Source organism: Leopardus geoffroyi, chromosome B1 (assembly GCF_018350155.1).
Source record: "Leopardus geoffroyi isolate Oge1 chromosome B1, O.geoffroyi_Oge1_pat1.0, whole genome shotgun sequence".
Classification (NCBI taxonomy): domain Eukaryota; kingdom Metazoa; phylum Chordata; class Mammalia; order Carnivora; family Felidae; genus Leopardus; species Leopardus geoffroyi.
The window spans coordinates 21,042,262-21,066,897 of record NC_059327.1 but is presented as its reverse complement, the minus strand read 5'-3'; the positions used below and the strand labels follow the sequence as shown (position 1 = coordinate 21,066,897).

The 24,636-nt window shown below is 43.6% G+C and overlaps 1 protein-coding gene and 1 long non-coding RNA gene across 5 annotated transcripts in view; one reads left to right on the top strand and one right to left on the bottom strand.

The window, feature by feature from the left end:
* Nucleotides 1–5,308: 5,308 nt before the first annotated feature.
* Nucleotides 5,309–23,205, bottom strand: LOC123586110. 4 transcript variants are annotated; one of them, XR_006706604.1, is made up of 8 exons: nt 21,699–22,167; nt 19,108–19,208; nt 18,973–19,033; nt 15,830–15,912; nt 9,899–10,026; nt 9,213–9,361; nt 6,602–6,684; nt 5,309–5,407 (listed from the first exon to the last, which is right to left on the bottom strand). It is a non-coding gene; the product is annotated as an uncharacterized LOC123586110 (long non-coding RNA). The 4 variants fall into 4 exon arrangements; XR_006706608.1 differs by lacking the exons at nt 15,830–15,912; nt 21,699–22,167 and adding an exon at nt 23,094–23,205; XR_006706602.1 differs by lacking the exon at nt 15,830–15,912.
* ZDHHC2 (zinc finger DHHC-type palmitoyltransferase 2) overlaps nt 22,358–24,636 on the top strand; it is a 69,828-nt gene continuing 67,549 nt past the window's right edge. The window contains exon 1 of the mRNA XM_045454934.1: nt 22,358–22,712. Coding sequence (XP_045310890.1) covers nt 22,586–22,712 — 127 coding nt within the window. The 5' untranslated portion in view covers nt 22,358–22,585. The remainder of the gene's footprint in view (nt 22,713–24,636) is intronic.

Genomic DNA, 24,636 nt, shown 5'->3' with positions numbered 1-24,636 from the left:
TGTCAAGTTGGTTTCCAAACAACACCCAGTGTTCATCCCAACAGGTGCCCTCCTCAATGCCCATCACCCACTTCCCCCCCCCCCACCTCCCATCAACCCTCAGTTTATTCTCAGTTTTTAAGAGTCTCTTACGCTTTGTCTTTTTTTCCCCTTCCCCTTCCCCATGGTCTTCCGTTAAGTTTCTCAGGATCCACATATGAGTGAAAACATGCTGTCTTTCTCTGACTTATTTCACTTAGCATAATACCTTCCAGTCCCATCCACATTGCTGCAAATGGCAGGATTTCATTCCTTCTCATTGCCAAGTAGTATTCCATTGTATATATAAACTACATCTTCTTTATCCATTCGTCGGTTGATGGACATTTAGGCTCTTTCCATAATTTGGCTTTTGTTGAAAGTGCCGCTATAAACATTGGGGTACAAGTGCCCCTATGCATCAGCACTCCTGTATCCCTTGGGTAAATTCCTAGCAGTGCTGTTGCTGGGTCATAGGGTAGGTCTATTTTTTTGTGTGTGTGTCCCTTTAGTTTTCTGTTAACCCTTCCTTCCTACTGGGTATGGAGTCCTAAGAAACCCACAATATATCCTGGGTTCCATACACAGTCCTTCTTGCCTCTACTGGGTAGCAGAACCCAGTTTCTTCTTGGTAATAGGGACTAATCACTCCACCTAGAAGAACAACCCATCTTTCTGCCTGCTGGTTCAGTGGCATAGGAGTCCACAGTAGCCAGATGGCAATCTCTTCTTTCTCCAATAATGGAAGCATTTTTATGTCCCCTGGTGGAACCATGTTCCTTCTAAGGACTAAGGTCTCCAGACCAGCAGAGCTCAAAGATGCCGGAATGAGAAGCAAAATACTCTCTAAGTGGGTAGTAGGTGTAATAATGACAGGAGCCATTCTCACTTCTACCCCTGGATTCCTGAACCCAAATGCTCTAGCTGTGGCAGGAGAGAGTACCATGGAATTATTCTCTCTGGGAGAGTTAGTCTGATCACGTTGTCCCACCATTACCAGAAGCGAGAAATCCCTTTGTTTTGGCACCGTTTGCTTACCATTGACGTTGTTATCATTTACACATTGTCGGCTCATGTTCTTTGTCACAAATATTGAGGGCTTAGGGTTTTTTAAATATTTTTTTAATGTTTATTTACTTTTTTGATAGAGGGCACAAGCAGGGGAGGGGCAGAGAGAGAGGGGGGGAACAGAGGCCATGAAGAAGGGTCTGCACCGACAGCAGCGAGCCCTACACGGGCTGGAACTCACAAACAGCGAGATCATGACCTGAGCTGAAGTCAACACTCAACTGACTGAGCTGGGCAGGTGCCCCCAGGTCTTAGTTCCTTAAATCTCTCTTCATTTGATTTCTTTGTGTATAAAAATATAGCCCTTTTTCATATAAGTTGTGAATAACCTTCCAGTGTATTGTTGGGGATATACATATATATAATCTCAAAGGTTCTCATTTTTATGTATTTGAATGTGATTTTTTTTAATATCCCATTTCTTCCATTGCTTTTAAGCTTAGAAATTCTTCTTCCAATTTGGTAACTACTCTGTCATATATTTTTATAGTTTGTATTTTCTTTGCATTTAACTAAAAAAATTCACCAGGATTAATTTTGTGAAATGGTTAAAAAAAAAAAAAAAGTGAGGACCTAACCCTATATTTCCCTGCAAATATCTAGCCAATTTATCCAGCACTATTTACAGAATAATTCTTTTTGCCACATAATATAAAGCAAATTATATTTTAACTATTTTTATATACCTGAATCAGTTTTAAGATACTATTCTCTTCCTTTGGATGGTCTATCCTTGTAACCACATTTTTTAAATTATTGTAGCTTTATGTTTTCATATTCCATAAGACTAGTCTACATCCCCCTACAACAACAACACTTAAATTCTTCTTTTCATAAACTTTCTTAACTATTCTTTTTTTTTTAATGTTTATTTTTATTTTTGAGAGAGAGAGAGCGAGAGAGAGAGAGAGGGAGAGCGTGAGCAGGGGAGGGGCAGAGAGAGAGGAAGACACAAAATGTGAAGCAGGCTCTAGGCTCTGAGCTGTCAGCACAGAGTCTGATGCTGGGGGCCCGAACCCACGGAGGTGAGATCATGACCTGAGCTGAAGTTAGACACTTAACCGACTGAGCACTCAGGCACCCCTCTTAATTATTCTTACGTGTTTATACTTTCAGATGAACTTTATAATCATCTTACCATATCTCCTCCCAAGTGATTACTGGAATCACTTTAAAATGATAAATTAATTTCAAAAGAATGGACACTGTATTAGTCACATTCTCCACAGAAACAGAACCAATAGGATGTACACATATACAGAGAGAGATTTACTAGAAGGAACTGGCCTACAAGATTATAGAGACTGACAAGTCCCAAGATCTGCAGGGTGAGTCAGCAAGCTGAGACCCAGGACAGCTGACGGTCTGCTCCCAATCTGAATCTTGAGTCCTGAGAACTAAGGATGCTGATGGTTTAGTTCCAGTCCTGAGGCTGACAGGCTCGAGATCCAATGTTTCAGTTCAAAGGCAGTAAGGCAGGAAGAATCCTCTCTTACTCTAGGAAGGCATTCCTTTGTTCTAGTCAAGCCTTCAATGGACTGGATGAGGCCCACCACATTAGAGAGGGCAATCTGCTTTACTTAGTCCACCAGCTTAAATGTTAATCTCATCCAAAACACCCTCACAGAAACACCCAGAGTGATGTTTAACAAAATATCTGGGTACTCCATGGCTCAGTCAAGTTGACACGAAATAACCACCACACCACCTTTATAGTATTTTTATCCTATCCAGGAACAATTATCTCAGTAGTTTATCCTCAAAATGTATGGCTTTCATTATCTAAGTCATACTACATCTAAGAAGGTCTTTTCTAGATATTCCATACTTGTTGCTGTCAAAAATGGGAATTTTTCCCATTGGCTTTTCTGTCTGATTATTGTCGGTATTTCTTCAGCTACTTAACTAAACTCTTAGGAGTTCTGACATCTTTTTCTGTTGACCGTTTTGAGTTTTCTGGTGGTAAATCATATCATATGCAAATGATGGTAAATGTGTCTTTGTCCATTCCTGTATTATTGCTCTTATATCTATTTCCTGTATTACTGCACCGATTATAGCTTCCAGAATGATGTAAAATACTAATTGTGACAGCAGAAATCTTGAGTTCTTGTTTAATAAGGTTATCTCTAATGTTTTCAATGAAGCATAATATTTTCCTGTTGATTGGACACAAATACTTCATCTTGTTAACAAAGTATCCTTTATTTCCTGGATTTAAAAGAGCCTGGAAAAAGGAATGAGCATTGAAGCATCTCAAATCCCTTTTCAGCTTCCAGCAATGATTACACAGTTTTTGAATTTGACCTCCATATGAGCTATATCTGCTTTATAGGCTTCTAAGTATTGAATTATTCTACATTACTGTAATAAAGTCTGATCAGGGTAGAGCATTCTTTTTGGATCCTGGCCTTAGGCTGACTTTCCTACATCAAGATCTTCATCTCCAAATTGGGGCTAAAAATTGTATCTGCCCCATGTTATAGGGATTAGATGAGATAATTTCGATAAAGTAAATTTATAGAACTAAAAATTAAGAACTATATAGTGCTTAATTAGCACAATGTCTCCTAGATATGTTCAGCTAGTAGTACCATTATTATTGTTATTAACCAAGAACACTGACTATGGTTTGAATGGGGAAAGTTGTATTTCCTGTCGATTTTTTTTTTAATTTTTTTTTCAACGTTTATTTTATTTTTGGGACAGAGAGAGACAGAGCATGAACGGGGGAGGGGCAGAGAGAGAGGGAGACACAGAATCGGAAACAGGCTCCAGGCTCTGAGCCATCAGCCCAGAGCCTGATGCGGGGCTCGAACTCACGGACCACGAGATCGTGACTTGGCTGAAGCCGGACGCTTAACCGACTGCGCCACCCAGGCGCCCCTCCTGTCGATTTTTTTATATGCATCAGTGGGAGGTTTGTCAAATTTTCTTAAAGAACATAAAATAGGTATTTAAAAATTTTCATGTACAAATCATGAGAAGGAACAATAGAAAGCTATTTTCTCTTTATTCTATTTTAAAACTATGTTGTTTGTTGACTCCTACCTCCTGTGGGTCAATTAACTCCCTCATAACATTCCTGAGCAGGACTGATTTCATGGTCATGTGATCAGTGTCCCCGCACGAAGCCCAGGACATTTGAGGTCTAATGCTCTGTGGTCACCACCTTCGAATTCTTAATAATGTTATCTTTGAATTTTTTATTTATAGGTGAAATTATTGAGACAATGGAGATTGCCCAGGGGGCTTGGAGCTTCCGCTCTCACAGTTCTCCTTCCCACCTCCTCCCCGCCTCCCCACGATGGGTTCTTGGCTATCTTCCGCCTTGCCCAGACGCACCCTCCCCACCGTTGCCCAAGTGTTTGCCCTACCTCCAGCCCCCTGGCAGGGACAAGGGTGAAGGTATGGGTAGAAATGGGGAGGGGCATCCGCATCCAGCGAAACTTTGGGGCATAGGATGGTGGGGGACATCCTGCCCTAACTGGCAGTGCCACGAGACATCAGGAGCCGGCAGGCAGCCAGAGGCCACAGCTCAGTGGAGATGAGCCTTTGACCCAATCCTCATCTAAGTACTTACAGTTTTCTAACTCAGAGCCTGCAGTCCCCTGGGGGGTTGCCTATCCACGCGGGTTGAAGTATCAGGCCTGTGGAAAGTGGAGACGTCTGACTGGACTTCACCAGGGTGCTCTCCACCTAAGCGTGGAGACGCATCAGTCCAGCAGCTGGCACGAGAGGGGACCGGCAGCCGTCAGGCCTGGACAAATGCAGGTGCATCCGGAGTCATGGGAGAAGGTCTCAGGGCACCCGTGAAGGCCCACGCTCACCTTGCAAGTGTCTCGATGCCTGAAGGAGTCTACCTCAGCCTGCTTTTTGCTGGATGAACTCTCTCTTCCTCCAGAACCTTCCTGAGTAACTTGGATATGCCTCTTCTGGTCAAGTGGAAGGGGTCCCATGAAATAGGAATTATGTAATTTTGATGATTCCACATGGTCATTAAATGCTCTGATAGCTGCATTCACAACTGGCATTGCAGAATATGAAGAACGGTGAAAGCCACGTTAATAATTTAACATTATTAATTTTTATTTACTGAACGTGACAGAAATAGCACACAGAAAACATCATGACAAGTTGAGCGAGAGAGAGCATGGAAAAAAAAAAAAAAACTTAGGCTTTATCTTAGTTTTTTCCTGGCTTTTTTTTTTTTTTTTTTTTGAACAAAAAGCTCTGCATTTTCATTTTGCAGAAGGGTCCAAAATTTATGCAGCCATTCTTGCCCTGGTTTGTGGAAATTTGGGCCAGTGTGCAAAGGCATCTGTGGGTTGGGTGGGATATAGGGTGGTAAGAAACAAATGAAGAAAAAGCAATAGTTTATGCTATTTGCAAGTGGATATTGATTGTCTCAAAATTCCAATGGGAAAAATGATTTTCCATTAGGAAAAAAGGGCAGGAGAAAAGCCATCAGGATGGTAAGCGGCCTGCTCATGCCCTCACAGCGTTGGGCAACACGGGGTGTTACGCTCTGGGAGAAGTGACACCCAGCGAGCTGCGGCGAACCGTCCGAAGGGATTCCTCACATTTCAGCAACACAACTTAGGGACTCTCCTTAACAACCAAATTCCAAATGGCTGCACTCTCAAAAGGTACAAAGTCGGAGCGCCTGGGTGGCTCAGTCGGTCAAGTGACCGACTCTTGATTTCGGCTCAGGTCATGATCTCACGGTTCATGGGAGCCCGCTGGGGATTCTCTCTCCCTCTCTCTCTGCCTCTTCCGCCCCCCCCCCCCACCTCAAAATAAATACATAAACTTTAAGAAAAAGGTACAAAGTGAAGCTTATAAATCCGGCAGAATGTAAATTTATAAAGAACAAATAAGAGCGAGATGTTATCAATTTTGTTTGTCTTTAATTTACCCAGTGCTGGAAAGAATACTGGCCACCTCACTATTCAATACTAAGGAGACACATCATGATGCTCAAACACAGAAGAATAAGGAACAATCATTTAAGTCACTTGAGATGGTTTTCACATCCTAAACTTCAGTGATTACTACTGTCATGCAATGTCTTGCTAGAGAGGCATTTTCATTCAAGATGAATATGTATAGTTGACCAGGGCTTTTAAAAAGCAATTGTCTGAGGCTCTCTGTACTTGAGATTCTGTTACTAGTTTCTCATTAAGGTGATTCATGAAATTTTTCAATTAGATTCCTATGTATTTTAAAAAACCAATTTGGTTTCTACCTTTCAGCTAAATGAATGAGTCAGTGCATCATGCAGACAGGTGTCGACTTGCATATTTATCAGGTTAAATGATCCTTGGATAGAACAGAGACAAGGGCAAGGACTTAAAAGAGAACCCAAGAAGATATAACTTTTTCAAAAGAGACTAATTGGGAAATATCCATAAACAGGTGAAAAACATTTAGCCCATCCATTCAAAATAGTGTGGTTAAGCATGGGTCTCGAGCCAGACTCCCAGGTTCAAATCCTGACTCTGTCACCACCTACCTTTGTAGTCAAGCAAGGTTCTTCCACCTTCCATGCCTTTTTCACATGTGGGGTAAGACAATGACAGCGGCGGAGTCCCATGGCTGTTGTGAGAATTAGAGGGGAAATCGCCTGTACGGCTTTGAATTTAACAAACACTTAATAAATGTTGGTTATTATTACTCCTAAAAAACATCCCTAACAGTTTACAGTTAGCTTATTTGTAGCATGTTCATAAACTTGACCTTGAAGATGAACACAGAGGTAAAAATCCATGGGCTATTGAAAAGTATAAAGTGGTGCTCATTATCAAAGGGAATTAAAAATAGTGAAAATATATATTTTTTTAAAAATGAAAAAAAAAAAGATATTGCCAAATGCCTTAAACCTACCATATAGGTTGAAGGCATCCTACTTTAATTGTTGTCGTCACCTTCATGTATTGGAGTTTCTTGGTTTTCAGACACCTACTTAACTTTACTGAATATTTTATGCTATGCATATGAAATATATAATCCATGTGCTTAGGACTATTTCTGTCTACTAGTTTTCTTTTTTCCTAAAAACAGAGAAAAGGATTGCCTATGGCAAAAAAAAAAAAAAAAGAATTCTGTCTTCCTGTCAGCTCCTTCTGCTCCCATCACCAGGATTCCGAATTATATATTCACATAATTTGCATTTTCCCACTCTTAGTTTAAAAAAAAATCAAGTCAAAAGCTAAAACCTGTTCCTTTTTATAGCAGCAAATTGCTTCTATTGCTCAAAACTAATTTAAAATAAAATCTAGTCACCCTGAAAAACATACATGTGTGTGTGTGTGTGTGTGTGTGTGTGTATATTTTTTAATTTGGCTTCAGATCACTAGTCACTCATATTCCCACATAACACCTTTTTTAAATGTAATGTTTTCCTGGAAGAAGTGGGAATACAGCTTTATTCTTGTTGCAAAGCATTGCTCAATCCTGTGGTTAGCATCGTGCGTGTGATCTGGTAGATAACTAATATATCTTTGTTGAAAGAACAAGTGGATAAATGTATGAATGAATGAATGAATGAATGAGCAAAATAAAACATATCAAGCCTGAAAAGCAAATATAGTCTTTGCCTGACTTTTACCTTACTCCTAAACACATTTCCTAACCATGTCTCTGCCTTCTAACATTAAAACTAATAAATACAAGTACTCATGTACTTGAGGGTTCCCCAGTAAAATACATGTCCCGACACCTAAGGTGCTTCAGCCTCAATGAGATGACTTTGTTTTCTGTGACAGTAAGTTAAGATTATAACTAACATATATTCGTCAAATATGTTATGCATATAAAATGCTCAAAGGTACAGTGCCCAGCATATATATGTCAGGCACTGTGCTAAGCACATTATGTACACAATCCCATTAACATCTTCCACATCCCTATAAGATAGTAGATAATATTCTATTCTGAAGCTTATATCTGAGGCTTAAAGAAGTTAAGTAATTCCCCCAGCAGGTATACAACCAAGATCCAGACCCTTGTCTAGTTCCTACACTGATCTCTTTGCTGCTGTGACAAACTGCTTACTGTGATGAAAGAACACGAGGGAGTGGACAGAGGTGACCTCTAACTCCTGGAGCTGGTGCCAGTGACAGGCTGTGGTTTGGTGGGAAAGTTAGGACTCTGGGCTAGTATCAGAACAGACTGGAAAGAGGCTGGGGCAACAAGCCATGGGAAAAAGATAAAATATTAAGGCAAAAAACAGTGAGAATGGAAGACTGAAATATTGGCCTCTAGCTAGAGTCATATAATTTATCCTTCAAACCAAGACCCTCGAAAGTGAAAGGGAATTCTAGTTATAATTGTAGTAGGACAACACTACAAACTGGGACTGTCCTGAGTAAACTAGGAAATACGGACACCATTCCTGTGTCCTTCTCTTGCTATTTTTTCTTTTATTCCTTCTTTTAGTCCTCTCTTCTTTTATCTTCCTCTTTACTTCCCCTCTGTGTCTCACTGGCTTTTTCCCTGTACCTCAAGGGGCAATAATTTGCCATGATTATCTGAGATTGGGAAGTTCGCTAAGTGCCTCATATTTGAACTTATTTGACAAATGCTACAAAAGAATATTTCCCCTTGTGCTATATTAGTTATCTATTGCTACCAGGCAAAGTACCCAAAGTGCAGAATCCTAAGAAAACATTTAATATCTCACCAGTTCCTGAGAGTGGGGAATTCGGGAGCAGCTTAGCCGGGTGATCCAGCCCCAGGGTCTCTCACGAGGTTGCCATCAAGCTGTGAGCTAGGACTAGTCATCTGAAGGCATGGCTACAACTGGAAGATTGACTTCCAGGAAAGCTCACGCACATGGCTCTCTTGGAGGACTCTTGTTTCTTGCCACGTGGACCACTCCATTCAGCTGCTCATGCCATGGCAGCTAACTTCTCCCAGAATAACCGAGAAAGAGAACAGAGGCACAGTGGCTTGTACAACCCAGTTGTACAAGTTTCCCTCTCTCACTTCTACTTTATTCTAGTCATTAGAAATGAGTCATTAAGTCCACGGACACTCGCATGAAGGGGGGGGATTGGACTCTACCTCTTGAGGGGATACATTTAAAAATACCATAGTCCATCCTCTGTCCACAAATTACTTACATTCTTCATACATGTAAAATATACTCACTCTTCATAAGGTCCACAAAATCTAATGCATCAGCTCAAACTCCAGAATCTCATCATCTAAATTAGTTTCTGGCATGGATGAGGCTCCTTGGGTACAGTCCTTCAGTAGAGCTTCTCTCAACCTGAAGATGTGTGAAGAACAGAGACAAGTTACCTGCCCCTGCCACACACACACACACACACACACACACACACACACACCCAGTATACAATGGTGGAACAGAGACAGGATAACCATTTAAACAAGACATTCTTGTTTAAAAGGGGGGAAGCTGGGAAGAATAAAGGAGTCAGTGGTTTGTAGCCTTGCTGAAAGGCTGGAAGGTCCTTCGTTAAGATTCAGTCTTCTTCCTGCCCAGGAATAATTTCTCTACGGCTCTGGGCTGCTCTCTGGGCTCTTGGTTCTGCCATCTTAGTCATCCCTCCTTTTTCACGGAATGTAATATACATGTGCAGCTGTGTGATTTCCTCCAAGGTGTCCAACTTAAAGCAGTTTGGAAGTCCAAAGGACCCTCTTCACTACTACTATCTCTGTCTCCAGTAGTGTTTCTATGAATAGATTTCTCTTTAAAGCGTTATGGCTCTCCTATGTATCTTATTGGCTTCTCTCTATCCAAATGCCACACGCATGAATGTCTTAGAGATAAGACCTTCTCTACCTTGGACATCTGCTGAGACACTGTGGGCATGGCTGAAGCCAGAGTAGCCACTTCCAAGAAGGCTCGCTCTCATGGCTGTTCACTGGAGGCTTTGTCCCCTGCTACATGGGTCTCTCCATAGGGCTGATCTGAGAGAGAGGAGAACGTCATGGTGACTTTTTTACCTAGGTTTTGAAGTTTTCTACCATCAATTCTCCTTTATTCTATTTGTTATAAGTGAGTCCAGTCTATACTCAAGAAGAGAATTAGCTTCCACTTCCTGAAGGGAGGAATATCAAAGAATTTGTGGACATATTTAACGTTACTACAGCTGCATAATTTTTCAAAGTTGACTTTTTCATTTCATTTCATCTCTGGGAATCTACCCAAAGAAAATAACAAAATATAAGGGAAATAGTATGTGAGCTGGGTAAGCTATTTATGTTATGTTATACCAGTGAGAACTTAGAAAACATACCTAAATATTCAGCAACAGAGGAATGCTTTGATGAATTATAGTATTTCTACAGAATAGAATACTGCGGAACTGTTTAAAATCATTCTGAGGCCCATGGAGTAATATGAGAAATACTTGTGATAAATTTATGAAAGAACACAAAATTGTATGTTGGAAAAATATGCACCAAAGAGAGACCAGATGAGAACATACTAAAATAACAATAATGGTTGTGGTAGTTGGTGATATCATGGGAGATTTCTGTCTTTCTCTGTCTCCAAATTTTCTGTTATGTATTTTTCGGTAATGTATAAGTCTATGATTTTTTATTTTGCAAGAGGCAATTAAACATAATACTGACTTTCTAAGTGAGAATTCAGTAGGCATTGTGTCCTTTTTTTATGCAGCAAAAAATAGACCACTCAGATTGATAGACAGTCTTGCAAAGTGTCATATCAATGGTGGAAGAGGTAGGGAAGAGAACATACTCAAGAGTGGTAACTGAGAAGAATCTACTAAAAGGAAACCAACAGAGTAGAGTCAAGCACCCCAGGGAGTTGGGTACTAGCCCTGGCCCAGGTCTGATGAGACAAAGAGTGGGGGTAGCTTTAGTCACAGAAGCTGTGATCTTCATACATCTGGGAAATGAAGCAAACACTAACCGCCCCCCCCCCCCCGCTTTATCTCTGGCCCTCTCCATCACCTGCCTGCCTCTGACTGATTGAGCCAACAAGAATCCAGAGTTTGAAGGAGTCCCTTGATTATAAATCTTAAAAGGTGAGCCACCCATAACACAAAGAAGGGTAGAGAATGGAACTGAAAGGGCAAATGGAAATACCCAGCATGGGAGATTATTTAAAGTAGCTGGACGATGCCCTGCTTTGGTGAGAAGATCCCAAAGATCTTGCGTAAAATTTATGCTTTTATACTAAAAATGGACTTTGAAGTTTGAGGAATATACATTAGGACATCCAATTGTTCAAATGAACATGTCCAGATACCACACGGGTTATGAATAGTTTCACTTCTGGACACAAACAGAGGGCCCACATCGTAGGTCATGGCATCCAAATTAATTCTTGAATCTGGAAGTACATGTCTTGAACAGGTTTTATGTGCGTTTACACAGTATACAAACCAGCGGGATATTTTTGATGATGTACACACCAGTGAACCTCCTAATAAAGTTATCCCCATTCAAAAAACAGCTGCAAACGTGGACATTTTCTTTAGCTGTATTGTAAACTTCATTAAGGCAGGTTCTTTGTTGTGTTTGGTGTGGTTTTTTGGCTCACCATGTATCATCACCTATCACAATACCTCAAACTCAGGAACTCATCAAACTTTAATGAGTGGATGAATGACTAGATTTATTAAAGGACTTGCACGTGTTGCTTTTCCATCTTTTTTGTTGAGAAAACAACAAATATCCTTAAGAAAGGTCGAAGAATTTCAGTAACTTGCTTAAGATCAAAGAGCTAGTAAGTGGCAAAACTGGAATTCGCACCCGGATTTTTTGGTGCAACCGCCTGAAGTTAACGGAACTCTTTAACCCAGGTACTTCCGTTATATTTCTAATATCTGGCCTGAGATATGACCACACGCGTGCAATGCAGACATGATAAAACTTCATCTTTTCTTCGATGTCTCTGGAAATAAACTTAACGTTCTTCCAAATGAGGATATTTCATTATATAGTTTAACATAAATGTACTCTTTTTCTATGCAAATGGACATTATGGTAAAATAATCCTACATTCCACTATCTGTTTAAGATAGAAACTTCTGGGGGTGCCTGGGTGGCTCAGTCGGTTAAGCATCAGACGGCGGCTCACGTCATGATCTCACGGGCCGTGAGTTCGAGCCCCACGTCAGGCTCTGTGCTGACAGCTCAGAGCCTGGAGCCTGCTTCAGATGCTGTGTCTCCCTCTCTCTCTGCCCCTCCTCTGCTCACACTCTGTCTCTGTCTCTCCCTCTCTCAAAAAATAAATAATAAACATAAAAGATAAAGATAGAAGCTTCTGTACTATTCTTTAGTCTAATGGTGGTTGTGTTGAAGGTGGTAGTGTCTCCAGGGAGAGGATGGTTTCGTCAGAATGTCTAGGAGTGTTGGTCCTGGCATTTAGGGAGCAATGGGACCAGGGATGCTGAATGAGCCGGTGCTCAGGACAGTCCCGCGCAATGAATAAACTGTCTTGCCCCAAATGCCAACAGCATCTCAGCCCCTAAGTGATTCTTCCACTTTTGCTAGATTAGATCTTCTACCTGACTATATTTCCTATCCCAGGCATATTTAATATTCTTTAAATAGAATCTAGCAATGGCATTTTACTGGTTCCCCTGTGACCTTTAACTTCCGGGGCTTCGCTTCTTAAATGAAACTAGCGACATGTGGAGTTTTAAAGACACCAAGGCGGTTCCTTTATACTCTATACTCGCAGCGGACAGCAAACAACAGCAGGCTGGGAGTCAGGCGGCCTGGGTTCTTGACTCAGGTTCTCGGATAGCACAGCATGACCTTGGGCAAGTTGTCTGATCTCTTTACTGCTTCTGCTTTTTCATCGAAAACACAGAGGACAAGGAAGTGACTTTTCAAAGCTGCACCCCTAACACTGAGTGAGCAGCAAACCTAAACGACACCAAACCGGACCGGAGTGTGAGGCGGTATACATGAAGGTGTAACTCAGATAAAATCTCCAAAGAAAACCTCACAGATGCCCTAAGTTACCTACGTGGAATGGTGATGTGTAGGCAGCTCCAAAGGAGAAAGAAGTAACCATTTCCACCTTTCTAACTCTGTGATCTTTTATGCACGTTACTTAGAAACAACATCTTCTCAGAAGTCACGGTTAATGGCAGCGGAGGCAGCCAGAGCCATTTTCTTCCTCGGTGACTGCAGTCGAGTGGAGACTGGAGGTCATGAAGAGGGATTCTGAAACTCAAGATCTCGGAAGTTCAAAAATGGACTCGGGCCCTGCTATGGTGTATGATGAGCCTAGTGGGGGTTATGAACCTGTCCATCCCTTGGGCCTTCTCCCAGCTTCCCTTTCTGCAGACTCCAAAATCTAGGAAATCTGCTCTTTCCTATTCAGATCCCTCTGGCTTTTCCTAGAATCTTCCCCCTCCTCTTCATCCCCTTTGCCATGGTCCCAGGTCAGGATTTCATTTTCTTGCAAGGGGTCAAGAACAAAGGTTTCTAATCTTTTCTTTTCTGTCTTTCCACTTTATCCACTATAGTGCTTTCAGAATTATGTCCCTAATGTAAATTTAGCATCTTGTTCTCCTATCAAAGAGCTAGTAAGTGGCAGAACTGGAATTCATATCCAGAGTTTGTTCTCTTGTTTTAAATTATTCAAAAGCTCTCTAGTGGCTATTAGGAAAAATTCAAATTCTGAATAGCATACAAGACGTTTTTTTTTTTTAATTTGACAGAGAAAGTTGTGTGTGTGTGTGTGTGTTAGCAGGAGAGGGGGCAGAAGGAGAGACAAAGAGAAAATCTTAAGCAGGCTCCTCACTCAGAATGGAGCCCAACACGGGGCTCAATCCCATGACCCTGGGATCCTGACCTGAGGCGAAATCAAGAGTTGGACACTCAACTGGCTGAGCCATCCAAGCATCCCAATATCTTTTTCTTTTCTTTTTTTTAATGTTTTATTTATTTTTTGAGAGAGAGAGAGAGAGAGCGCACAAGCTAGGGAGGGGAAGAAACAGAGGGGGACAGAGGATCTGAAGGTGACAGGGTGACAGCAGTGAGCCTGGTGCAGGACTCAAACTCACACACCATGGGATCACGATTGAACCCAAGTCGGACGCTCAAGCAGTTTAGCCCCCCCCCCCCCCGGATGCCCTCTTTTTCTTTTGTCTTAATGAGCTGACACCTACTTCATCTTTGACTGTTCCTCTACTCTAAGCTCCCTTCTGTTGGTCAGTGGCCTGTCTGGTCTTAGATTATTCCTCATCCTTCTTCTGTTTTGCTTTATGCTCAGGGCACTGTTCTGCAAACCAAGGTTCTCCAGGCTCCCTTGCCATCTGGCTTGTAACTAAATTTCGTGTTTCTCTCTCCCCCTCATTCTCTCTCTCTCTTCTCCCTCCCTCCACTGTGCCTCCAGCAGTGGCTACATCACCTCAGTGGCCCCCAGTATTTACCAGGCGACCCATCATCGTGGGCCGTAGCACCACCACCTTCCCCTTGTTCTGAGGAGCAAGTGACCTCCTGCGGTTGCCAATCTTGTGTTTGTCTCACTTCACCATGGTTGGTCTTTCAATCTTCTAACGTTTTTTAAATTTAATTTCCCATATTAAGTTCCTCCCACTGAACTACCTGGTGTGGGTTTTGCTTTTCTGGCTGGATCATGACTAATCTATTCCCTTCCTTTCTAGTTCCCAAAATAGGCCTCTCAAGAGAAGAAGGCATTCCCTGTGCGAGAAAACCATCCCTTCCATTTCTCTGTGATGCAAACTCTTCCTTATCCTTTCCACTTTAGCACAAATTCCGTTTTTGTTACTCTTCTAGGCACATTCCAGGCACGATGTGCTTGGCACAGTACTAAATGTACAGTTAGATCATTACTGAAAGTATTTGTACATTGGTCTCACATTGGTCCATAAGCTCCAAGGGGCACCTGGGTGGCTCAGTTGGTTGAGCGTCCGACTTTGGCTCAGGTCATAATCTTGCGGTCCTTGAGTTCAAGCCCTGCATCAGGCTCTGTGCTGACAGCTCAGAGCCTGGAACGTGCTTCAGATTCTGTGTCTCCCTCTTTCTCTGCCCCTCCCCCACTCATGCTCTCTCTCTCTCTCTCTCTCTCTCTCTCAAAAATAAACATTAACCCATAAGCTCCTTGAAGCTAGAGACCATGTTATTTAGTTTAAATATCCCCAGTACCTGAGCATACAGTAGGCAATCAATAAACATTTGTTAAATAATACACTACATGAATTTTGAAAAGTTCACGGCTGATATTTAAGCAGCTTCAACAGTTTCATGATATTTACATTTTGTAAACATATCGGAAATTCCAGCTATTTTCTAAGGGTTGTAGTTATAACTGACCTTTTTATAAAGAAAATTAATTAGTACTTTCAGCCAAACGAGATATTTTATTCCAGTGTTGGAGAAAGTGCTTGCTATATTTAACAAAATAATGGAAAATTGATGTTTATAACATTAGTTTAAGTCACTGGAATCTGTATTCAAATATGTGTAGTTTATTGTATCTGAGATGCTTCTAATTAAAGAATAATTATAAATTCCTATAGGTCACTATCTTTACCACTGGAAAAGTTTCATTATCACATCATATATAAATAAAGTCCAATTTAACTTATCTATTAAAAATATTTCTATCCATTAAAAATATTCAAGAGAATGCTTAAAAGAATGAACATTTGTTATTCAAGCTTATTATTTGGCTCAAAGCATAAAATCCAAGATCTCTGATCATTTGGACTTTGAACCCTCAACCACTATTTTGAGTGTTTGAGAAACAAAAACTTACATCACTTCATGTTCCAGATATAAAGGTCATTGATATTCCACTATGAAGCTAGCATTTCATAGCATGATCCATTATCAAAGAGACTGACATGTGAGCAAACAGAGAAAAGTGTTATCAACCAGTGAAATAATCCAAAGAAATTCAGAATATGGAGTGTCTAAGTATCCTTGAAAATAATTGTAGACTCAAAGATCCTGAGGCATAAGGCATAATTTACACTGGATAAATTCTAGCTGTTGGAAGAACCCCTGATGATCAAAATTTTTCTACTACAAATCTGAGCCAACATGCCTTTTTTTGTTAAATGTCATCATTAAATATTTATTAGTCATTTTCTCTGTTCTTTTCATAGCCCAAAAAAAACCTGGTTAATTTTTTTCCTTTCCACATTATAAACCACACTCCGAGCTTGATCTTCAAGTTACATTGAAAGTCTTTGCACAACACCTAAAAATGCTTCTCAATAGTAAACATTAAATATTTTTAAAATTAATATTTATTTATTTACTTATTTATTTATGGAGAAGAGGGTGTCTTGAACCAGAGCTAATGTGGGTTTGTACAGACCACTGGGCAAGACACATTAAATCTACCCTACAGCTTGACAAAGACAGAGCTGAATATAGGCAATTCTTTGAGCAACCCAATGATTACCTGCTCAACCAACAAAAGACAAAGGGTCCTGATGCCCAGTGGATGAAGACAGACAGGTTGGAGTTTTCCTTAGTGTGGAAGCTATATCTTCAAGCACCCTTGGCTGAAAAGCTAAATCCAAGATTCAGTTTTTTGTATAGGAATTTGAGTACAGTATTCTGATAAGTTTCTCCCTGCATATCTTTTGAAAGCAATCATTTGTATACAAGCTTCAGATTGAAGAATATCTAGTGTTACCTCTTCCCCCTCTGCTATGATCCTTCTGGCTCCTTGTCTTTAAATTTACATCTTCAAAGAAAGAAAGCTCCTAGGGGTGCCTGGATGGCTCAGTTGGTTAATTAAGCATCCGACTTCAGCTCAGGTCATGATCTCCCAGCTCCTGGGTTCCAGCCCCACCTCGGGCTCTGTGTTGACAGCTCAGAGCCTGGAGCCTGCTTCGGATTCTGTGTCTCCCTCTCTCTCTGCCCTTCCCCCACTTGTGCATGGTCTCTCTCTCTCTCTCTCTAAAAATAAATACTAAAAGAATTTTTTTAAAAAAAGAAAGAAAGCTCCTAATATTGTGAGCCTAAAAATGTTTTCAATTTTTTGCTACCCTTCATTTTTTTGTTTCTTTAATTAGAGAAGGAACTTTTTTGTTTGCTGCATTTATAAATCTAAAGCCCGACTCATGAATATTCAGACAAGATAAAATGTCTAGTCAGTTCTATCCAGTGGAACTTCCTTTGATGAAGGAAATGTTCTAGACCTTCACTGTCCAGTACAGTTGCTGCTAGATACATATGACTACGGGCACTTGAAACGTGGCTACTATGACTGAGAAAATAGAATTTTTAATTTTTACTTTATTTAAATTAATTTAAGTTTGAAGAGCTACATATGGCTAGCAGCTACTTATTGGACAGTGCAGGTCTAGCCACTATGACTTGAAAGGCACCAAGGAGGTTCCTCTGTCCCCACTTCCTGTATCCCTAATTTCTCATAGTGCCTCAGTGTCCGTGAACTGAAACTGATCCTTTAAGAAACAGGATACAGAATAAAATTAAAACTATGATCCCGTCAACACTCCTGGTTGCAAACACAAGTCAGTGCCAGTTGACTCACACACACGAAAATGTTTTTGCGTGTCTACGGACCCCACCCCCCACCCCCCACAGAATCAACAGGAAGCCAGAAGAATGAAGCTTGAGTTAGCAGAGAAGAATCTGATGCGTGGCCAAGATCCTGCCATCAAGAACAGTCTGCGGAGGATGCCATTACTTGCCCTGATGGCACTGGACACTTGCCAGCACAATGCGGGACTCTGTGGCCCTTGGTCTGCTAGCCACTGACCTTTCAACTCCACAATGGCCACATCAAGTAATGTCTAATTGAAGCTTTGTCTTTGTGTCACTCCTTAAAGATGCTGCCAGCCCATGAGGTGTAAAAGTCTGCCTACCTTTTAGATTCACAGACACTGCCTTCTTCCCATTTGGGGGCAAGGGAGGGAGGTTAGTGTAGGCTACAGCATTCACTTAAGTGAAAACTTTTGATTTATTTCTAAAAAAAAATTAACCCTAGCACAAACTGTAAAGAAGTGTAAGTAAGCATGATCAAAATGACTTCGCTATACAGAAAAATGTTCTCTTATTTCTTTTCAATTTTCCAAATATTGCTTTTTTAGTAATTAATCATTAGCCACCAAAGTATCACATACATTGTGGAATTAAAATATAATTATAATTAGTTACAATTGTGCATTGAAGTTAAATTCGTAATTGATACTTGCCTCGGTGAAGCTAAGGGTCGCTGCTATTGAAATCTCTGAAAAATTCCGAGCCGCACGGCTTGGTGTGCGCCTGCCATCTAGTGGTGAGACAGGTGAATACCACCTTGGTATGCACCTGCCATCTAGTGGTGAGACAGGTGAATACCACCATAGAGATCCTAGAGCGCTTGAAAGGCCAAGTTTGCCAGTTTTTCCCGCTTCACAGTTTCCCCAATGTGTTGACCCAATCAACCACCTATTTCTTAAGCCTTTGCAGTTATCTTTCATCATATTCCATTCCATTTTGTGCTAACTGCAAACTGTCGATCTCTGGGAGCCAAAGTGTCTCTTGGCACTACTTTGTAACCGCATTTCCTGAGCCAGATTCCCTCTCTGAAATGGCTTTTATTTTACCTGTGTCCGGAAACAACATGTGGTTTGGGCAGGCTACCATTCTCCCACAGGGAGTATCTTGGCCACTGTTATAAAAGTGCTAATGAACACTAGCGTCACTGATGTCACGGACTGATAACTTACAAAAGGATTTAAGTTTAGTTTAAGAAAGTAATGAAAGAGGATCATCAATATTTTTGCTGACCGCTCTAAGAAGGATGGGAGAATCCTAAGTAAAGGAATGCATCCAGATCTCAACTTCATTCCTTTCTGTCCTTGTAAATTTCGGAGGCGGTATTTATCACGTACCATATCCTAATAGCAATGTCAATACAATCCACTTCTCACATACCTGAGAGTAATCAAATCGACTTTACACTTCAAAGACGCAATGTTTCCCTCCGAGAACACTTCTGGAAGCAAAGAGAAACTATCGAGCCAGTGACCTAATAACGTTGCTGGTGCGTGGTTTTGCTCAAACCATGACCTAAGGATGGTAGGGGATAGACAGCATGAATGGTGGTCCAAGACTCAGGATGGGTCCATGGCTCCCCAGGCTTGGTTGCCATGTTATTCTTGATTCACACTCTGAAAGGAAGTAAGTGAACATTTTAATCTGGCTCTGGAAGAAGGAGGAAGATCTGGAGTCTTAACAATGATAGTAAAATAGATTTGAGACTGGGGACCACAGAATCAGGGGGGAGTGGTTCAAAGTACCTGACTGGAGACAGAAGAGGAAAATCAAGTTTCCTCTGTGGGAACAGGGTCTGATAATAGAGATTTTGAAATTTTGGAGGTGAATGACTTTGATAAACTACTGAGTGGGTAGAGCATCTAGGCAGAGGCCTGGTAAGGATGGAATTATCTTCTTAGGGTCTGGCTGGGCCTGGTAAGGAAGCCTTTCTCCTCTTCTTGTAGGCCCCCTTTGGCTCCCTGCTTGCCTGGCCATTCCCTTTCCGTTAGTGTTGCCCTCTCCTTCTTTAGCTGTAGCTGACTCTCTTTTTCATAAATGGCCATAGCAGTTTTATCAAAATTATCACATGAAATTCACAATTTGATGTAATGATTGAATATCTAAAATTTGTGAGTTGAACCTTCTGTACTTCTAGTGAAAGAGTCTCTAGTGAAGTTTCTTAATTGTCTATGACCTTCAAATTGTCTTCCTGTTGATGCACAGCCTTAAATAAGGCAAAAAAAAAAAAAAATCAAAGCCTCTCTATTCTGAAATTAAAGCTTTACCTCCACTCTTACTAGATCCTAACATCTAGAGATTGGGTACTCAACCCAAAAGCTTACGTTTGTGAATGCATGCTTATGCCTGCCTAATTAGAGCCTAGGCAGAGATAAGTCTTGTCATTGTGTGACTTTGGAGATGATTATTCCTGGGCTACATTCTTTTTTTTTTTTTTTTTTTTTTTAAGATAAGAATGATATCCTTGAAGAACCCAGTAATAGTAGTATTCTTAAAATGGCTAAAAGTAGGTTGAGATTATTCCGCAAATATTTATTACAAATGAGAACACTTAACATTTTAGATACGTAATAACAACGTAGACTCCTTCAAAGATGTTACACCTACACATTCCTCCAAAGGGATAAAAGATATGTCAACTGTGTGATCCTATTCCATTTTGGACCTCCAGACCCTGGTAAAACGATTAGGAGAGGAACAGCATCTGCTACCTAATCAGGTTCAATTTGTACTTTATTCTACTGCTCCCATATGGGAAGTGTGACTTTGCATTTCATTCCTTAGGAATCATCGGTGACCTTCTTCCATCACAGATTTGCTAGTCTTGGTGGGGTGGAGTCCACGAAGGAGCCTTTGACATTAATAATGAGGCAAACGGCATTAAAATTCGCCCTCAGCACACTGCTGCTAATGCCACACACGCAGGCAATCAGGGAGGACGGCAGGCGGGGGCGGCGGCTGTTGAGTCCGTTTTTACCGTCTTGCTGCCCAAATGCGGCTACTCACTCACTTCACTGGTAGGGACTTTTATTTTTTGTCTTTAGATTCTTCTGGTGGCAGCATAGGGTTGCTATTCATGGGAAAAGTTAAAGATTCCATGGAAGTTATGTTTTCATACTAATCTACCCTACAGGGTACCGAATAAAGGGTATTAGGTGTTGCACCAAAATAAAATGATTCACTGGAACAGAAATGTTCTCATTTCAATTATTTAAAATCCCACAGAAACTTGACTGGCGTTTTCTCTGCATTTTTGAATAGAAGTGTGAAGAGATGTGTGTGTGTGTGTGTGTGTGTGTGTGTGTGTGTGTGTGTGATATAGTAGCTATTTCAGGAGAGAGTAGCTTGCTTTTTTAATCAACAGAAAAATAATCGCAAAGGCAGAACAGCTTAAATTTCTTTGACTGAATTTATGCCATTCAGAACCTTTTTTTTTTTTTCATTCCATATGGTTGCTGTGTGGCCTAAATACATACATTCTTTAATGTTAAGTAAAATTGTGCATACTAGGCATGGTCATTATGTATATAATTCAGATACAGTACATTTATTGAGGTGTCTCCCTTTGGAATCGGTGCGTTCAGAATCAGAGGAAGGCTAAAAAGCAAACAATCTCAAAAGCATTCGTGTTTTAGGGCTTTGGTCTCACTGCCTTTAGAATTCCCTCCACGATTTTCAGCAACCACTCCAGACCCAGCTACATGCTAAATTTAGAATTGCCGCCACAAAAGAAGGCATGCTAGTGAAGAATGGGCTGGGGGTGAAAAGAGTCCACGGAAGAACCCCGGGACTCCGGTGTCAGGCGGCGGTGGGCATGGTGATGCATAATCACTAAGTAACGTGACAAAAGAGTTCAGATTCCCAGAGCAAGTCATCTGTGATTCTAACTCCGGTGATCTCTGGATGCACAACCACAGGGCTTCTTCCTCATTCCACGGTCCCCTTGCACGCCAGCAGACAGCCCCGCAACCCTTCCGAGGGGTGCACCGCGGTCCCCCTTCGTCCCCCCAAAACCGTGTGGCAAAGTACGCTTCGTCGCCCCCCAAAACGACAATTCAGCAGGTCTGGACAATCGGCCCCGCCCTTGCTGCCCTCTGCCTGTTTACCTGGACCCACAAGTTGAAGCGAGAATTTTCCACGCCCGGGAGGGACCCTTGCCTCAGCGCCTGAAGGCTTTCTAGTGGCGCGTCTATCCGGGTGGGCCACTGGCTCCCTACCTGCCTCGGCAGGTGAGGGGTCCCGTGCGCCCAAGGCCAGCTTCCCGGGTCGGTTCTGTCACCCTCCCCTCCCCCGCGCGCGTGTCTGCGCGAAGTGTGGCCGCTGCAGCTCCCGGACGGGGCCCCGAGTTGCGGGCGCCAGCGGGGGCTGGGGGGGGGCTCCCTCGCCCCTCGCCCGACGCCCGCAGCCAGTGCCGCCGACCCGAGCCGTGGCGCCCGCCTCCTCCTCTCTACCCCGAAGCCAGGCTCCAAGGGGGAGGCGGGAGGGCCGAGATGGGCTCCTTCACTCCCTCCGCGGGCGCCCCTGGTGGGGGGGGGGCTGGGGCAGCGGCGAGGGGGCGCGGGGCCGCGAGGGGCCCCGGGGCGCATGGGTGGCCGCCCGAGGGCGCAGCGGGCCCGGCGGGAGAAGGCAGCCGGGGGACGGAGGGGCGGGGACGGGCGGGGGCGGGGCGGAGACTCCCGCCGCCTCCTTCCGATCCTCCCCTTCCTCGCCCTCCCCCCGCCCCTCCTCCTCCTCCTCCACCTCCGCCTCCTCCTCCTCGCCCTCCTCTCGCTGCCTCCGCCTCCACCCGGGCTGAGGAGCCGGGAGTCCGCGGCGCTGGCTCGGGGCTGCGGGATGGGGACTTAGCGCCACGGCGGCGGCAGTGGCCGCAGCGCAACCGGCCGCCGCCCCCGGGCCCGTCCCGCCGGGAGCGCGGGGCGCGGCCAGCCCGCCCCGGAGCCAGGCCCGCGGGCGGCGGCGGCGGCGGAGCTGGGCAGGTGGATGCGGCTGGAAGATGGCGCCCTCGGGCCCGGGCAGCGTCAGGCGGCGGTGCCGGCGGGTGCTCTACTGGATCCCGGTGGTGTTCATCAGCCTGCTGCTCGGCTGGTCCTACTACGCCTACGCCATCCAGCTGTGCATAGGTGAGTGCGCGCCGCGCCGGCACGGACCCCCGCCGCCCCCGGCCCACCCCGCGCGTCCCCGGAGGGAGGGCGCCGACCTGTGGGCGGCCTCCCCGCGCGCCCTCCGCCCGCAACGCGGCCACCTCGACCGTCCCGGGACGCCGGGACCCCGACGCACCCAGCGGCGCTGACACTCTCCGCACCCCGAGACCCCCGTGCGCCCCCGCGCCCCCCACCCCGGCGCTGCCACGGCGGCCGAAGCCAGCCTCCGGGCAGCCTCGCTCCGCTCCCGCTCCCCTCGCCTCCCCCTTACAACTCCGGTTACGGTGTCACCTCTACTCCGCAGCCGAGCCGCCCCTCCGCCTTCCGCTAGCCGCGGCCACCCCAGCCACACCCCCCTACCTCGGCGGGACCGCACCGGGGAGCACCGCGGTGCCCGCTGCCAGCAGCCTCCGCCGAGAGGTGAGGCCCGCGGAGGCTGCGCTGGAGGCTGGAGGGCTCCAGGCTGGGCCCAGGATTCGGGCTGCGCCAGACCCGCGCGGGGGATGGTGGCCTCGGCCTCGGGTGTCGGAGCTGTCCTTTCCTGGTTGTCCTTAATCCACTTAAAAAAAAAAAAAATTTGTGACAGCTCTCAGGGGCTTTTGGGTGTTTGTTTTTGTCGTTTGTTTTTGCTTTTATGATTTGGGGATTGCCAGTTGTACACTTTCTAGTCCTCAGGAAGCTGAAGGCGGGCGAGCCATCAGAAAGTATTCTCCAAGACGTGTGCAATACGCAAGACCGTAGTTTAGACGTTACAGTCATAGCCGTGAGCGGGCTGCTGCCTTCAGAGGTTTGTGAAAGCTGGTCTGTGCTATCAGAAAAGGTATTGAAAGAGGATGACCTTTCTGCCCGGGACTTGTGAATGCTTTTTTGTGTTTGTCGTTTCACCAGAGAAAGTGCCTACGTTTTTGTCATACAGAGCTCTAGCTTCTGGTGGGACAAGGAGAAAGGTTAAACAGTGGCCTGTTTAATTCGACCTTATCAACTTAAAGCATTTCAGAACTTTCAAGACTCATAGAATCTTGTCTGAAGCCATCTTACCTCAAAATGTTGCTCCTTGTAAGAAATAGGTGTCACGATAGTATACCAAAATACTGACTGACACAACTTTTAAGAGAATTGAGACTAACTGCCCATTTCGTATAGTTTTTAAATGTGGTACTATTATGTATTGAGTGTGAAAACGATTTCAGTACAAAAGCAGTGAATCTATTTTTTAAAAGGGCTGAGTAGTAAAAAAAAAGTTGTTTTGTTTTTTTTTTTAAAGGAGGGTCCAGGGTGGCTCAGTTGGTTTAGTGTCTAACTTTGACTCAGATCATGATCTCCCAGTTTGTGGGTTGGAGCCCCGCGTCGGGCTCTGTGCTGACAGCTCAGAGCCTGGAGCCTGCTTCGAATTCTGTGTCTCCCTCTCTCTCTGCCCCTCCCCTGCTCATGCTCTGTCTCCCTCCCCTTCAAAAATAAATAAACATGTAAGAAACAACAGCAACAAAAAACAGGGCTTATTTCCCTCCATCATCACATTAAGCTAAGAAGCTTAGCCTGATCCACTGTGTCCTATCCATCAGCAGGAAGCCTATGAAGGCAGGCAGACCTTTTCTCCCCTCGCAGCCACCTCCGTCCTGGCTCAAGTGCTACATGGGAAGTCTTACCGTATTGGATAGATAGGTAATAGGGGAAGAATAGATGAAAAAATCATAGTTACATTGGGATCAGATTTTTATATGTACTTTCTGATAGTTGAAGATAAATCTAAAATGTCCATGAAATCTATATCACCATGGTAGTAAGTGAAAATTTGACTAAGAGGGAGAATCCCTCTTTTTAAACTGCCTACATGACATGGCCTGTGATTATTTCCCAGGTGATCCAAAGTGAAGTTTCCTATCATCTCTCATCACTGCCTGTC